Source organism: Cyanistes caeruleus, chromosome 12 (assembly GCF_971803275.1).
Source record: "Cyanistes caeruleus chromosome 12, bCyaCae1.hap1.1, whole genome shotgun sequence".
Taxonomy (NCBI): domain Eukaryota; kingdom Metazoa; phylum Chordata; class Aves; order Passeriformes; family Paridae; genus Cyanistes; species Cyanistes caeruleus.
Window position 1 is genome coordinate 8,615,391 of NC_141712.1, and position 17,389 is coordinate 8,632,779.

At 38.4% G+C, this 17,389-nt stretch overlaps 1 protein-coding gene and 1 long non-coding RNA gene across 19 annotated transcripts in view; one reads left to right on the plus strand and one right to left on the minus strand.

The window, feature by feature from the left end:
* Positions 1–17,167, plus strand: part of PHKB (phosphorylase kinase regulatory subunit beta) — a 69,253-nt gene extending 52,086 nt beyond the window's left edge. For 14 of the 18 annotated variants that reach the window (XM_086847125.1, XM_086847124.1, XM_023934802.2 and 11 more), the window contains 9 exons: positions 789–870; positions 3,012–3,069; positions 4,774–4,864; positions 6,459–6,661; positions 8,736–8,870; positions 11,957–12,086; positions 12,486–12,593; positions 13,841–13,981; positions 16,191–17,167. In XM_086847125.1, the coding sequence (XP_086703251.1) occupies positions 789–870; positions 3,012–3,069; positions 4,774–4,864; positions 6,459–6,661; positions 8,736–8,870; positions 11,957–12,086; positions 12,486–12,593; positions 13,841–13,981; positions 16,191–16,328 (1,086 nt within the window). In that variant the 3' untranslated portion in view covers positions 16,329–17,167. Of the gene's footprint in view, positions 1–788; positions 871–3,011; positions 3,070–3,821; positions 3,913–4,773; positions 4,865–6,458; positions 6,662–8,735; positions 8,871–11,956; positions 12,087–12,485; positions 12,594–13,840; positions 13,982–16,190 lie in introns of all 18 variants that reach the window. The other 4 variants (XM_086847130.1, XM_086847131.1, XM_023934801.2 and 1 more) reach the window with 1 other exon arrangement.
* On the minus strand, positions 11,185–12,127 carry LOC111934640 (uncharacterized). Its single transcript, XR_002867342.2, has 2 exons — positions 11,904–12,127; positions 11,185–11,439 (listed from the first exon to the last, which is right to left on the minus strand). It is a non-coding gene; the product is annotated as an uncharacterized LOC111934640 (long non-coding RNA).
* Positions 17,168–17,389: the final 222 nt, after the last annotated feature.

Below are 17,389 nucleotides of genomic sequence, written 5' to 3' on the forward strand. Positions count from 1 at the left end.
TAAAAGTACAGTATAACTTCATTCTTGTGAAATAAGAAATTCTGTGCTGATACTCCTTTTACCAGCAGCCTACTTAGATCATCATGATCAGGATTGGGGCATGCATAATAATATAAAATGTCTGAAATTTCTCTTCACTCAGGGAATGCTCCTCTTTACCTTATCACAGAGCTTCCTGGCCCCACTTGTATCACTGCTGGCTCTCAGTTCTCCCAGCTGCCCCAATCATCTTCAATGCCAAGTGACCATCTAGGAGGGGATCCATTTGTCATGTGCCAGAACAGATATTTTATTGACAAAGTGCAAGTCAAAAGGCTTGAGCAGTGGGTATTCACTTGGATGGACTGGGAACTTCTTAATGGCATCAAGGGATAGTTCCAATCTGGCATTTGTTTCCTGTCTCTAGAGGAAAGCTACCAGTACCTGTTCTAGATCTAGTGATAATACAAGCACACAAATTGGTTCCCTATTTCATTACAAGCATTTTTGCTGTAAATTAAAGGACCTGAGAAGGAAAAATCAGGAAACTTTCCAAGGTAAAATTATTACAGCTTAATATGATCCACAGAGAAGCCTCTGCAAGCAGCAGTGACAAGGATACAGCATACATAGGGTGTGGAATTGTTGTGAAATCCCCTTGAAAATAATATATGTAGACTTTTTCCTTAAATTGAAAAGAAGAAAAGGCCCTTTGATTTCACCTGAAATTTTTAATAGCTGTTGTGGCTTTGCTTCAGTGACAATCTGAAGGCTATTTGTGGTTCTGTTGTTGCTGTTTTTTATTTAAGGACTGCAATTGCCTGGCAAGTCAAGCGTTACTCTCAAGTATATTGCTTAAAAGGGAAGGGCCGAATTTTATCACCAAGGAAGGTAAGAGCTTCTTCCATTTGACTGTTCTGAGCACTGAGGGAGCAGCTGTATGTTTAGTTGCAGTAAACATGAATAATAGGTGTTCATGCCAGCAGTTGTGGAGCTCTTTTCTCTGCCATTTAGAGCAATTTCTACATTAAATAGGACATGCAAATTGATGGTATGGTGGGGAATGAGCTGCTGGATACATGAATGTTTTTAGATTGTTTGTAGGCCAGTGATGTATCTGGTGGTAATTTTGAATGGGTAGATTAGAAAAAAAGACAGGATTTGACCTTACAAAGAAAATGGAAACAAAGACGAGTCTAAATGTCTGTAACAGTCTGAACTATATGAGGCTTTATACTGAATTTCTATTCTGCTTTGATGTAATCTGACTTTAATTCAATGTATCTGTGAAGCTCTGGTTTTGTATTACGGCTTTCTTTTAGGGCACAGGGTCTAAATTCCTGGAATACAATTCTGAAAAGGCTACTGAGGCTTTGGGATTTTGTGCTGCAAAGTTTGGTGTTTTGTCTTTTTTTCCAAAGATTGCTTTTTGGTTGCCTTTTTATATATGACTACTCAGAAAAAAGAGGGCTATTCAAATCAAATAATATACTCCTAGTTATTCATCAAGCAGTGGGACTTCCCACCTCATGTTACAGAGCTCTGCTTCTTAATTTTGGTATGAGATGCCTGGTTCATGTGAAGAGCTGCCATATTGACATAAACATACGTTTTATCTGTATTGCTGCATTAAAAATGTCATAGAATCTATAGGATATTCTGAGTTGGAAGGGACCCACAAGGATCATCATCCTTCACAGGACACCCCAGCAATCCCCCAGGGAGTGTCTGAGTGTCTTCCTGAGCTCTGTCAGGTTTGGTGCTGAGCCCACTGCCCTGGGGAGCCTGTTCAGTGCCCAGCCACCCTCTGGTGAGGAACCTTTTCCTGATGTCCCACCTAAACCTTCTCTGACTCAGCTCCAGCCATTCCCTTGAGTCCTGTCACTGGTCACCAGAGTGAGGAGATCTGGTGCTGCCCCTCGTGAGGATGTTGTAGATCCCAGTGAGGTCTCTCCTCATTTTCCTCTGCTCTGGGCTTAACAAACCACCTCACCTCAGCCACTCCTCACATGGCTTCCCTGCCAAATCCTTCACCATCTTCCTGTGCCTCCTTTGGATGTTTTCTAATGTTTTTTTTTCTTTCTTTCGTTCTTCTGTTGTGATGCCCAAAACTACACACAGGACTGGAAAGCCACATCAGGTGGAATAAAACACATTTGCTGATAACCCAGGGCATTGTTGCAAGGTGTGGTTGGAATATGTACATTAGGCCCATGTAGGCTCTGAAATGGCCTTTTCCAGCAGTCACCTGTAGTGTGGTGAGGCTTTGGGAGCCTAAGCAGCTTTCTTTAGTCCTTTGTAGGTTGTGTTCTTTGCTCTAGAAACAGCTCAAGGCAGATTTCCTAACCTCTGCAAGCAAGCAGTGTTACCACTTACAACCATTGGATCACCATGGTGAACTTAAAAACTCTCTTGAAATCAATTTGGTAAAAAAAAAGTGCAATTGTGCCTCTGAGTGTTCAGAGCTAACTTTTACAGACCTCTCAGTGCCACCCCATATGAAATAGTGGGTGATGATAACCTTTTTAAAATGCACCTTGTATTAAATGGTCTGTCACTGACTAAGAGTTCCCTGCATTCCCTGCATGGAGACTGCTGAGACTGACATTAAATAATCACCCAATCAATAAAACATAAATCTAAAAACAGAAGCTGAAGAACTTTAGGTTCTGCAGTTCAAGGATGTACCATATGATGGGGTGTGCCTTTATTGGCCAAATCTATATGTAGATTAATTTTCCCTGATACATTGCAAGAACAGGTGATATTATAGTTGTCTCTACAGCATGAGCAGCAAATTCAGCTGAAATCTGGTTTGGCTTCTTTCATAACAACATACACTGGGAGACAGGGGACTTGATTGCATCTGAATTTTAGATGTTGAGCATAATAGATAAGTGCTTTACTAAAGCAGATTCAGAATTAACTGGTCTCATCAAATTTGCCTTATTACTGTTAAATTAAAACCTGTGCATCTTTTTTTGCTTGTGTTTTTTTTTTCTTTTTTTTTTTTGTTCAATGAATGCCTTTAGGTACTGTTGCTGAGCATATTGAAAGAATCTACAGACGAGCTGGCAGCAGAAAGCTCTGGTTTGTATACAAATACCGTGTTCCTTCTGACTTACACCAGTTTTGTTTTCCTAATGTGTTTATAGAAAGTAAGGCTGGATTCTCACACACTTAAAGGGGGGAAAATGGCAACTTTCCTGACAGTTGTATTGGTGCATGGCAGCTGAAAGTCTGGTTTAATAGGCTTTAAAAAATTAAGAAGCAATTTCTTACTGTTATCTTTTCAAATACAAAAGCAAAAGGCTGGTTTTGCACTGAGTGCTATTGCCAGTACACAGGCCTCATTAAATTGAAATAATGTGAGAAGAATGTTAATTTTCCTATTTCTTACAAGCCATGATATAATACTGTCAGTAGCTTTATGTAGGAAGGCTGGTGTTCAGATATAAATCATTTAAGCTGATGCACTAACTCAGATTCATTGCCCTGAAGTAATTTGCTTTAAGCCTGACTTTGACACAATAACTTTAAAAGATTTCAGCAAGTTGGTTGATATTTACATGTTGTTTATTAATTATTTTGCCCTGAAGCTCAGTAGAAGTTTAATTTCCTTTTACCAAAGTTAAGCCTGTCCTGAACTCTGTTCTCTCACTCTGTAACTATTCATGACAGGTCAGTAAATATGTTTTTCATTTTTGTCTCTACATACAGTTAAATGAGCCTTTGCCAATAATGAGGTAGAACCAAAATACCTTGATGGCATTTTTTGTAATTAATAAAAATAAAACTGTTTTTCATTTCTCTTCCATGATTGCCATGTGACACACATATAGGTTGGTGTTGCGCTACAGTGCTGCATTTGCACAGAAATTTTCTTCTTCTATAACCCCACATATTACTACTTTACTGGTACATGGGAAACAGGTAAAGTGCCCAGAAATCTGGAGTGCAGCTCTGTGAGATTTTTTTTTTTTTATTTGCATTTTGATAGTATCAGCTTATGCATTTTTGAAATGCTTTGCTCTTGATCTTAAGGAGTGTGTAGCAGTTTTCACAGGAATCAACATCAACTGTTTTGAGTTTTTTACTAACACCATAGAATATTACAGCTTATTCCTCATCTCTGTGAACAAATGATTCTTAGTAGCCTCAAAGTCTGGGCTAGAAAAGCTCAATTACAGGTCTGTTAGGTTTGTGTTTTGTCAGGAAATTATTATTATATGTATTCATATATTTAACCATCTACTGCATATATGGAAAAATGGGGTTCTTAGAAGTTATAGCTTGTTTTTAACCTGAGAGGTGACACAAGTCTCTTCATGCTGCACATGCAAAATACTACCTCAGCATGGAACACTCAGCAAGGCTTTGGTGTTATGTGTTATAGTTTCTCTTGCAAAATCTTTCTGCCTCGTCCTTAAATAGATTTCAAAATTACCAAAGTTCTCTTGCAAATGATGAAAATGCCATAAAAGAGGAGCAGGCATTTCTTACCTGCCTTTGTTTAAGATGGTGTTGAGAAGAGAACTAGAAGCTTTTTATGGAACTGGTAGTTTAATGAGTTCTAACTAAATATATTTTTGATCCATTAACCTATATCTGAATTTAAAAATTAAAACCTACAGAAGACTGCATAAAATCTGAGCCAAATTCCACTTTGAAAATAATGTATGTATTCACTGAGTTAATTTTGAGCTCTCTGCTGTGGCAGACTTCAGATTGCTATCTGAATTCATTAAACTAGCATGTGATATGTAGTGGGATTGCTCTGTTTTCTGCCCTCAGGTCTGTTGTGCGCTTCGCAGCAAGTCTTTTAGGTAAACTAGTGGACAGCCTTGCACCATCTATTACTAATGTTTTAGTTCAGGGCAAGCAGGTAAGTCTTTGCTCCTCAGAACTGCATTAAGGAATGATAACAGAAACTAAACAAATGGCTTGTTCATTTTGAAGGCCTTTGATGCTTCTTTTAAAAGTATGCAATGGCTTAAAAAAACGTTTCCAAAGAAGAGAAATCCAGAGAAAATAAAGACATGTTTAATAATTTTATTTGGAACTGAATAATAATTTTAATTAATGGAAAAATAAGACTGAAAAGACAGTTTAGCATTTAGGGAAGGCAGGAAGTGGCATAATTTATGTAACTCTTTGGGTCTCCAGCGAGACCTTGGAAATTTTTCAGTGCCTAAAGGGCTCCAGTAGAGCTGGAGGGAGATTTATGACAAGGATGTGTAGAGATAGGAAAGAGGGAATTGCTTTAAAATGAAATAGGGCAGGTTTAGATTAGATCTTAGGAAGAAGCTCTTCCCTGTGAGAGTGAAACCTGGCACAGGATGCCCAGAGGAGCTGTGGCTGCCCCATCCCTGGGAGTGTTCATGTTGGACAGGATTTGGAGCAGGAATGTTGGAATGAGATGATCTTTAAGATCCCTTCCCACCCAAACCTTCCTGTGATTTTATCTATATGCCCTCTTACTTGACAAAACTAGATGGAGTGAAGTATTAAGGCATCTTTTGAAAGAAAGACTTCTTTAATGAAAATGTAACCACTGTCTGATTGAGCATGAGACAACATGTGGGTGGCAGCTGAGCAAAAGGTCTTTTTCAGAGTTTTCTGTTTCAAAGAAAGTTTAATCATCAGTGTTCTTTCCTAAGGAGAATATTACTTTTCTTCCCCAGCACAATAATTTTTATTCAATTAATGAATAGCTGCTTCTAAAGAATAAAAATTGTATTTTTCTGTATTTTAGTATTAAAAATATGTATGTGTATGTGCAGTGTTGTTGTCTTACTCCAGACTGAGGTCTGGGTTTGTGCTTCTGGCACTACTCAGCTATAGAGATTCCACCTGCATGGAAGCATCATTTGCAGCATGCAGCATAATTTGAGGCTATTTGGCAGTGTTTTAACCTAACTTCCCTTCCTTGATCACGTTGTAGCAATATTCTTTATCATAGCAGAAAAACTACTGTTGCTGTCTTACTGACAGTAGATTAAAAACAAAACAGAATTTTAATTTTTTTTTTTTTTGTGGTTAAACAATTCAGTACCACCAATATATTTTCTTAAAATTAAGACTGTAACTTTTAGCATGCTAGTAGAAATAAGAAAACAAAACTGTATATTTAATTTTGAACTTTAATTTAGTTCCACAGCTGAAATGTATGAAATTATATAACTGTCTAAACCTAATGTACAATCCTGTATAAGACCACCAAAGCAGTGGTCTTGTTTTTTTATTTTAGTTTGGAAAAATATATTCCATATTCACTGTGGTCATTAGTGAAGTTTATTACTTCAATAACATGCAATTAACTGTATTAACAAGCATCAGCCATTGACATAAAATTACCCTTGTATTGTGAAATTTTTAACAAGCAGAGTTGATGCTTTCTGAAGAGTTCAGTTTCTGAATTGCTTTGCAGTGCTTTTCTTCCTGTCCCTGTCCTCTGAATTGTTTTCCCTGTACCGCAGGTGACACTGGGACCTTTTGGCCAAGAGGAAGCAGTTATTTCTAACCCCTTATCACCAGCAGTGATTAAGAACATGATCTATGAAAAATGCCAATTACAAGATGAAAGAGAAGCCGTGGTGCAGCAGGAACTTGTCATCCATATTGGCTGGATCATCTCCAATTCCCCAGAACTGTTCAGTGGAATGCTGAAGATACGGATTGGGTCAGTAAAGTGCCTGTTCTTTATTATCTCAGGGATTGCAGGGACTACAGACTTCAGAGAACCACCAGCTTCAATCAAGGTTAAAACATCATTTACCTCCCACCTTTTCTCTTTATGTCTTTGACAAGGTGACCTACAAATAGGCTGTGCTGGAGTGTTGTCACATTCCATGGTATCTGCATTTACTTTGCTACCCACAGAAGTTAATTAATTTTTCACATTTAGGAAGAGACATGCATTTGAATAAGCACTTCTGTGAAGAGGCCAGGTGCTAGTGACTGAGATTTACAGAATCAGAACTTAAGTGTTTCATCTTCCATATTTTTTTTCCATAGGGAAAAATACAGTGTTTCAGCACTGGAGGTAGATACCAGCAGCCTTTTTTCTAGCATACAAGATTCATATTTCTTTAGCAGTACATTCCAGTCATCATAAAACCAAAAATTGCCTGTGTTGCGTTTAACTGGAAGTATCCTTTTGTACTTAAATGCTCTTCTGTCCCCTCTACAGATCCATGTTACTCTTCTTTCCTCCCCTTCCTTATTCTCTGTAGCTAATCCTTTTTGCAATTTTTTTTCTTTCTCCCAAGGTTAATGCTAGAGATTCAATTTCCTTTATTTCAGTGTTATCACCCACTCCAGTGAGCAAAATTAACCTTCTCACAGAAATGCCGTTCCAGTTTGATAATGATTTGATTTAGTGTCTTGTTATTGATTTGTTTTCAGGGTTTCATGTTGAAATAGATCAAGTTTCTGACAGCCCTATTACTGTAAAAACTCCCAGCCAACTGACTTGAATTCACCTCTTATCAGAGAATAGCTCAGCAGAAGGTCCACACTTGACTTTGGTGTGGCTTGTAGGCCACTGCAAAGAGAAAATACCAGCGAGGGACTCACACACAGACACATTTGAGTCATGAGTGGGGAAAGAATTCCTGAGCCACTTGTGTTGTTAATTGTAGTAACAAGAGAAAGACACTCTAAATTAAATGAAAGCAGCATGTTCTGCATAATGTAATGGGCCCTAATACTCCCTGGTATCTTGCACCTCTGATGCATGGTCCTGGAAACCTCAGATATAAAGCAGCACTGAATCAGCTGGCCAGGCATCTCCAAATTCTGTGTAGTTACTGAGAACTCCCTAGAAAAGAATGTGACTTGACTTAAATAAGCAAAAACATTCTGCACCTTGTTAGCTAAATAGTTAAATGCCCAAGGATGTGGCTGCAGAGATGTTAGCCTAAATCTCTCACTGCATTTTCTGATAAACACAGAAAGGCTCTGACATACCCAAGCCTTGATCAGGTGTTATGGACTATTGAAGAAAAACTACTTCAGTTTCCTTTTTTTAGTAGTGCCTACTTGAACTGAACCAGTGTAGAGGGCAGGAGGCCGAGTTCTGTGCTTATCTGGCTTTTGAGGTACCTGCACCTTATTTCATCTTTGATATTGCATCAGAGGCTGGAGCACTGCTTTTACATAATGTGCACAATAAAACTTGGCATTTTCCTTCAACGCTTTGCCAAGTTCTGCGTCTCTGGTACCTCAGGCTAAAAATCTTCACTGTTGCTATATTTTTATTGAATCAAATTTTTTTCAAAAAGGAGCAGAAAAAGAAGGTGTGATAGACTGCAAAAAGGAATTTCAAAGGCTAAAACAAGAAATAAGCCCTGAAGTCTTCGTAAAGTACTGTAAATTTTATGGCTTTTTAAAACTCATCAGCAAAATGCACATATAGTCAGAGCAGAATTCTGAGTAGGAATTTTAACATCAAAAGGCAGGTAAATGTTGGTCTTAATGAACATGGAATATAGGGAATGTAGTCCAATCCATTTTCTCTATGGAAAACACGGTTAACAAGACATTTCTTAAAACCTGTGCATTATCCCTTTCAGCTTGTATCATGTTGCAGTCAAACAGGAAGAGTAGGAGAGTATTTGTCTGATATTTTATGCACATCCTGACAGCCAAATAGCAGGATTGTGTGGAATTCTTATGAGCTGTTTTATTAGACTAATTTTTCCTATTTGGAAACTTTGTATTTAATGAATAAATATATTCCTCCCCTTATGTAGATGGATTATCCATGCTATGGAGTATGAACTGAAAATCCGTGCTGGGGATATGCCAGCCAAGGACTTGTACCAGATGTCTCCCAGTGAGGTGAAGCAGCTTCTGCTGGATATTCTGCAGCCTCAGCAGCCAGGCAGGTAATGAGGTGTGGGGTTGTGGCTCCTGATTTCATTCAAAAACTTCTCTTCAAGTACATTTCATTTCTGAACTGCTTTGTTGTGTGCACCTGAAATCACCAGGCATCTGTAATCAGTTATGTAATTTTTAAGGGAAAGTAGAAAAAATGCACTTTTTCATTCTTTCACATAGGCCCAGGTTCTAGAAATGTTTCTCTTCCATTGCATATTCCCTTTTCAGCTTTATCTTTGCGGAAATCTCTTTACTGCCACAGAAAAGAGATCTGTCTGCTATAATGTGAACTATTACACTCTTTGATGTGGGGAAAGGAGCCAAAAATTACCCAATACCTCCACTTAAGTAAGTCTTAAAAACAGTTGTTTGATGTTCTGTGCCTACTTTCTTCTAAATTATTATATGAGTAAGAGCAGATGTTCTCTAGAATTCTTAAAAGATAGTGGTACTGTCTGAAACTTGGAATCCTTTCTCCAAGCTGTAACCAGCTGCCAAGAGGAACATTCATTGTGATACCAAGTATGCAAGACAAAAGTTAAAATTGCAATATTTCCACTTTATTGATAAGAGTGAAGTCAAAACTCTTCCTCTTGGTTTTACTTCTAGTTAAGTTAAACTTTGGCACATAATATTGCTGATAATTTCCATAGTCCTTGACTGAATGGATGATAGGTTTTTCCTCTCAACAAAGAGGAATTACACCACACATCCTGCTGTTTATGTTCCTGCTTCATTCAAAACACACCTGTGTTTTTCCCCAATCTATAATCCCTGAGAAACGAGCTCCTTCAATCACTGCCTCATCTCTCGCTCCCACTGGCTCTGTTCTGTATCTCCCAGATGCTTTTCAGAGTCTTGGCTGTGCTTACCAGTTCTTGCTGTTCAGTTGCTGTCTCTGCTCGTGTTGGTGCTGACATTGTCCTGTAAAACCCTAGCAGAACAACCCCTTTGAGCATTTCTCATTAAGTATTAATGCTGTTTAGGAGCATTTGGTCAATCTCAGTAAGCAATTCAAGCACCACCTTTTGTCAGAGATCTTCCCTGTGCTGCCACAGCAGCTGCTGCTTTTGATTCCTGTAACACACGATGGGTAGGTCACTGAAGGGCACTTGGGTTGAGTTTCTGAGGATGAGGATTCTTTTTTGGGTTATCTGAGTACAAAAGCTCACCAGCATATCCTTCAAAACTTTCAATCTTACAACTTCTTTTCTAGCTTCTTCCTGTGCAGTATTGCTGACTCGTTTTTCCTTGCCCATTAGTGACTTGTTTTTATAAGTTCTCTTCCTGCCAGGAAATACAGAATACTCTTTTTATTATTTTCCTCCTTTTCTGTTTCTTTTTTTTTTCTTTTTGAGAAGCTTTTCCTACTCTTGCAATGTTTGTAGAAAAAAAATCTCTACTAATGTGAAACTATCTCACTGCCAATTAATTTATCCAACAGGAAGGGCTAATGGTCTATTTACCTCCCTAACAGTCTCTCTGACAATCTCACAACTAACCTCTCTCCAGGTTTTCACAGACTCCACAGATAACACTTTTTAATCTATTTATGTAGGTCAGAAGATTGCAAGAAACTCTTTTTAAATGGAGCATTGTTCTTTTAATGGTCCAAGTAGTTCTAAAACTCACTTTGCTTATTCAGTTTGCAGGACTCTCTTCCCAACCCTATTAATGTAGGTTGGTCAGAGCATTTTTGACATCTTCAAATACCTCTCTATTTGTATTAAGAAAACAACTGGTAATTTTTACCACACCAGTGGTCTTCTTACTTTTATGGAAGTTTTCTTATCCTAATCCAAGGACAGAGCTGTACAGAGAATAAGATGAAACTGTCATAGTAGACATGACATGCTTTTAAAACAAAAAACCCAGACCAACCCTCTGTTTGCTGTGTCTTCTGGAGTAGCTGGGAGTGAGCTACACTAAAAACTTAAGTGCAAAACCATGCATGGGGCTGTCAGAATTAGTGTTCTCTTCACTGATTGTATTTCAGAAGGAATTCTCACAATTTCTCTAGTATTTAAGAGTAAGGGTTTTTAAATGCATGCTATTTTAGTGATTTCATCAAACACACTGGTGTCTGCAGGAACAGGTGATTTTACAGGCAAGTGATTTTATTCTAAGCATGTCATGTTAATCTACCAATGCAAATGGAGCAAAAACTAAAACCCCAGACTTATTAGTGCTGAATTAATTTGAACTAGGCTATGAAAGTTCTGCAAAACAATATTGGTAAATGGAATTTCCCTATTTTTTTCCTTTTTTTCTTTTCAAGCAGCCTACCAGAATCCAGTCTTAGAAATAAAGAAACACATGAGGAACGTTGCAATGCAGTAATTTAATTGTAGTTTTTCTAAAAAACAATGTGTGTGTTGCTTTTACTTAAAATTCAAAAAGCAGCTAAGGACTAATTAACTTGAAGTCTTCTCTGTCAAATACATTCAGGACAGCCACACAAGACTTAAATCTGTCTTGTGAATCCACCAATTAATTCATACCCATGGATGCCACGTCTTCAAGTTCCATTGTTGGTGTGTTAACCATTTTGGCTAAAGCCCCATTCCTATAGTAACACTGAGAAGAAAAAGTAGGAAAATTAAATTCCAGACTTGATGGATTTAAGTAGAAAAGAAAAAAGCTGAAACGCTTCTGAAGGCAAACAAGATTTGTGATTCATGTGGAATGTCACTCAGTTTGCTCAAAGCCTTAGTTTTACAAAACCATTCTGTTGAATTTTATAAATTTGCAGGCCAGATGTTTTCTACAGACCATCAGGAAAAACCCCTGCCTTCAACAATTCTGCTGAAACTTTGCTTATATGATTAGACCTGATGAATTTGACCTGCTACCCTTGCTGGCCTGCACTGGGTGGATTTCACAGTTGCTGCTTTTTCTGCATTTCCTTAAAGCACAGCCAGCCCCGAGGGTGACACTGCGATCTCTGCACACTGAGCCCCTGGGTTTGCTTCAGGCGCCGCTCAGCAGAGAGCACAGCCTGTCCTGTGTGCACCAGGGGTGGCTTTGGGCTCGCTGCTCACCTGCCTGGCTGTGCAGTGCCAGGTTTGCTGAGGCTGTTGCTGTGTGCCCACAGGAGCTGGCTGAACAGGAGGCAGCTGGATGGCTCCCTGAACAGAACTCCTTCGGGTTTCTACGACCGTGTGTGGCAGATCCTGGAGAGAACCCCCAATGGCTTGATCGTGGCAGGGAGATTCTTGCCCCAGGTAACCCTGCAGAGAGGCTCAGGTTCTGCTGCTCCACCTGACTAGTAATGGTGGAAATACCTTATCATTAATGGTTCTTTTATGCCATCATGTTTTACTTTGAGTATCTTGTTAATTGGGGAAAAAAAAAAGATACCAAGTTTTCTATTTTACTTGGAGTAAAATAAAATCAGAGTAGAATGAAAGCAAATTATTTCTATTAAGGCACATTTATAAAACCATAAGTGTAGAAGTTTCTTTCCAAGTTATGGACTCTGAAATCTGCTCCCTTTTTGATCCTACAGTGGTTATCATATCTTAGTTGAATATTATTTGTTCAACAAGCAAATAGGCTCTGCCTGGGGGTGGGTTTGATTTAATGCATGTGGCCTTTGAATAAAAGTATGATTTGTTTTTCAGCAACCTACCTTATCGGATATGACGATGTATGAAATGAATTTTTCCCTCCTAGTTGAAGATATGCTGCAAAACATTGACCAACCACAATACAGGCAGATCATCGTGGAGGTCTGTGGCAATAATAAAATGCCATTTTATAGTGTGCATTAACATGTTACAGCCTAGAAGAAAATGAAAAAAAAACCTAGACTGAAATATTTGAAGAAATATTGAACACTTGCTTCAGTGGTTTCTTCATAGATTTTTATGATTATGAACAGGTTCCTGTTACATGTTCAGAACAGAGCGTGTTCATGATGTTCTTCCCCTTCAGCAAATATTAGTAACAGTACCAATACAATTTGGTCAGAAGAGGCAAAAATCCAATAATTCCAGTGTAGCTTTCCTTCAAGTCCTTAGCCCATGCCTTTTCCTAACCATTTCCTAGATCTAAGGAAAACTGCTCTAAAATAACCAGCTTGTCCTCTGAAGGATTCTTCTTTCCCTTTTTGCTGAGGCTGTCTAGTTAGTAGCTTTACACTAGTGAATCAGCCACCTTCCCATTTCCCACTTTACCATTGTGTTCCTCATCCTAACAGGAAAGCAAGAGGCTGTTTAAATCCTTCCCCCACTGCACAAGTTTGCTTGCAGCTGTCAGCAGCATTCACTGTTAGCCCCTGGTGCTTGTGTGAGTGCTCCTCCCTAGGAACATCCAACCCCTCTCAATTCTGGCTCACAGCTCATGGTCAGGCTGGTTCCTGGATCACCCCCAGATTTTGCTAAGAGATAACAAAATTATCAAACCTGAGGTGACCAGTGCAGGCTCCACTGCCTACTTATAGATATTGCAACAGGACTCTCATTGTGTTCACCTTCCTACTTTAAACACTTTTCAGTTGTAAGTAACATAAATTCTGATGAACTGAGGCTTTACTGCTGACTGCTGTTTTTGGTTTTTATAAACTTTGTCATAACAGAATTTTACCATCTGTGATTATGCCTCAGAACACCAAATGCTGAGGTTCAATGTTCGCTGCTTTTCACTCTCTCCACAGCATTTATGCAGCCACACAGTAAACTGAATAAAATGGAAAATAACTTCCCTGGCTCCCAGCCAAGTTAGATGTTAATGTCAATCATTTACACCCTGCCCTTACCTAGGCAGTCACCAGCAATTGTAACCTTTCATAAAAGCCTGCTTTTCCAGTGATTCTTTTATCAAAGTCAGAATTCTATTATCTGTGCACTATTACCTGTGCCATTTTTATATGGCTTCCTGCTTGAAAGAGGTATATGCAATTATTAGCAGTGCTATTATGTAACCTGAATTTTAAAAAATGAAATTTAAAGTCTTACAATCTTTTTCTGCCTTCTAGTTGCTGATGGTTATATCTGTTATTTTGGAGAGAAATCCTGAGCTAGAGTTCCAGGACAAAGTGGACTTGGACAAGGTGGTGCAAGAAGCATTTCATGACTTTCAGAAAGATCACAGCAGTCCTAAGGGAGCTGCAAATCAAGTGAGTAAAATATTGCTGTTTTACAGAATTTACCATTCTCATTGAAGTTAGTTCTAAATGTTAATTCCGTGCCGTTCAGAGTAAAAAGCAATTGATAGAAGTTCAGAACAGAACACAAATAAGAAATTAATATACCCAAGTGATGCCTAGGTCTGCAAAGAGCCTCTAAGCAGAGATGAAAGAGGTGCACTTTATTGCTGAGTTGTAAATTCAAAATGTTATGGTAAGGAGAATACAGCATTCCATGGCTCTGAAATGGGACTCTCAGTAAGCTGGAAGAGTTATCCTCAAAGGGGAAAGAACTCATTAGGAGGGATACTAGAACTGAGAAGAGTTAAAAAAATAAAAGAAAAAAACCTAAAGCTCAGCGAGGAAGTGTGAACTTAGGATCTTATGTACACAGAGACTAAGAAAACTTTAATAACCAAAGAATTTACATTGACAATATTAAAGTAAGAACTTGAGATACAGAACTGTTCCTAGTTACTGATTTTTCTGCTAGAGTTTCCTTCATGAACTGGAAAACTTTTGGCTAAAACTCAAATAAAAGAATAAATGCTTTTAATATTTACTTCACTAGAATTATAGGTTTTATGCTTTAAAGATCTCTCAATGTTCTCACTACAAGTTTTGGTTCCTCAAAGCTCTGAAATTCTGTAATAAAGCCAGGTTTACTGGCCTGGTTAAAGGAGGAGATAAGAGTAAAGCAGGGGGACAAGTCCCAGAGCTACTGAGGATGATCTTCCTTGCACCATCTGGCATTTCAATTGTGGACAGTATATTTGAAGTTATCTGTGCTAGCTCTGAAGAATCTATTGATTTGTAACATTGACATACAGCAGCCCTTCCTCCTGCTGAATTGAGCTCCTTTAAAAGAGGAGGAAGGATGTGCTGTGCAGGAACTCATTCAAATGTTTCAGTGTTCACTTTTTTGCCACTGATTTTTTGTATTAAGATTGGAAAGCAAGCCAGATCCCCAGCCCCAGCAGTGTGTCAATTTCCACAATACCTTTGTTTAGAAAAGAACACAAGTTCCTGGAAATGATGATACTTTTGGTTTGTATTTGGAGGGTAGTGATTCTGTGGCCAAAGCAAAACCACCCATCATCCACACAAACGGCTCTCAAGTTCCAGCTTCACACAGCATCTGGAATTTGCTACTGACTTCTGTGACAAGCTGCAAATCCCCAGTGGCCACAAACAGAAAGGAAAATTCCATGCAAACCCAGTTTTTACTGGTGCTGCCCAGACCTACTTAGAATGATGCCTTTTTGTCTCCTAGAAGGAGCCCCTGATTTACAGTTGTGAATAGTATTTAAGATTATTGTTGGAAATTCGGCTCCTTGCATTAAAATTTTCTGGAACCTGCCTCTCCCATATTCCCAGGTGGATGGATGCCTGCTGGCAGTCAACTGTTACCCTGTCTGGGATTGTTCTTAGGGTGTTCTGTCTCAAGGTTTCCTAACACTGCTAAAATCTCCTGATTTGTCTGAACTATGGCCTTCTGTTAAATGTACTTGCAGATCTTTTGAGCTTTATTAATTCCCTGTTACCATGTTATAAATATCAAAATTATTTATTGTAGTAAGTTCAGACACACCCTAAAGCTACAGAAGTCTTAATATTTTCTCCACACAATCTCTGCCCTTGATTTACTAAAAGTAACCAATTTCCTGAATTAAAGCATTAAATCTTTTTTAGAGCTGCTAATACCTAATTTGAGATTAAGCAGGTGTTTTAATGTCACTAACTGTGAAAAACAGGTGTTCAGTGAAGGACACCTATTTTGGTGATCTGATTAATGAATGAGTTCATGTGCTACCTGTGGTTTGGATCTTGGATTTTTTCCTTTTGAATAAATCTTCAGTCAGTTTACACTTCATGTACACCCAAGGCCCTGGCTCACCATTCTACCACCCAGGCATCGCGCAGATGCATGTTTTAGGAGAGCAGTTGTTCTCTGACAGCTATGACATTTTAAAAAATGTTAAGAAGGTGGTATCTGTGCAGTCCTGGAAAACTCAGTGAGGAAATAGATGCAGGTAAGTTACATATGGGAGATTTCTGAAAACTGAGCAGAATTATTTTCTAGTTTTAGAGTCCAAAAAACACATTTGTATTTTTAACTTATCTGATGTTGTTCTTGTTTCCCTATGTGTGGCTGCTTTCCACATTCACACTAATGGCAGCCTCTGTTCCCTCTCTGCAGAGTGACATGACTGCATTCTACAACACCCACCCACTTGGAAAAAAGGGAACGTGCAGCTACTTGAGCAAGGCTGTGATCACTTTGCTGCTGGAAGGGGAAATGAAACCAAGCAACGATGATCCTTGCACCATTAGCTAAAGCTTGGCACACAGCATGGGAATTGTTGCTTTACTTAGTGTTCTGTGTATTTTTCAAGCCTATTTTAAGGGACTGGTTTGAAGGGTAATCCTGGCTAGTGACACAAATGCATCCTATCCTTTGCTGAAAGAAGTGCCATTAAAGATACCAAGTGCCACCAGATATTTTCCTTTCTCAACTATGCAGCATGAAACAAAGCACATGAAGTTAGTCCTGTGGTATTTGATTAAGCTGAATGAGAATGTATTTATGATCTTAAAATAATGCATTTACTGTAGCTGGCAAATTCAAGGGAACGGCAGTGTGAGATTTTGTCTTTATACCTCTATTTATTTATAATTGCAAACAAATAGAAGATAAATTAATATGCATACCAATCAGTGTGGAAATATAAAATACTGGATTATTTTCTTATTATTTTTCAAACAAATCGGAGGTGAAGTATTTGTTATTCTCTTACGGTTTTCTTTCTCTGTTCAAGTGACAGCATTCATTTAATGTATTGGGTTTCTTAATTTACAGGTTGGTAACATGATATACAGGTTTCATCCCAATGGAGCAACTTTTTATCTCTAGCATTACACATCACTGTATTTTCCCAGTTGTTATTTAAACATCTGTAAGTTAACAAGGGAAATGTATGGTAACACAATAAAAGTTTGTTTTTAAAAAAGGCAAACAAGCTGTATTTAAATTAAAATCAATGAAGAAATAACTTTGTATTACATATTAAAGAATTTGAGATACACTTACTTATCTCCTAAATGTGTGAAAACACTGTATGCTATACGCTTTATTTTGGTGAAAATAATAAAAAGCAAATGCTTGTAAAAACAAAACCCTGTCAAAAATACTTTAAGTGCCATGCAAAGAGCCTCCTGCTGACTCTAGTGGCAACCTTTGACCTGCTGCTGGAACCACCTTGCAGCACTTAAGTGCCACTTTTAGCAGCACAAAAGACACTTAAGCTCTAGAACAGATCCTCAAACATTTTGCTAATTAAACTGAGAGTGAGGAGCTCAGCTCAGCTGTGAAGGAGTTGTTGCCACACTGATGTCCAA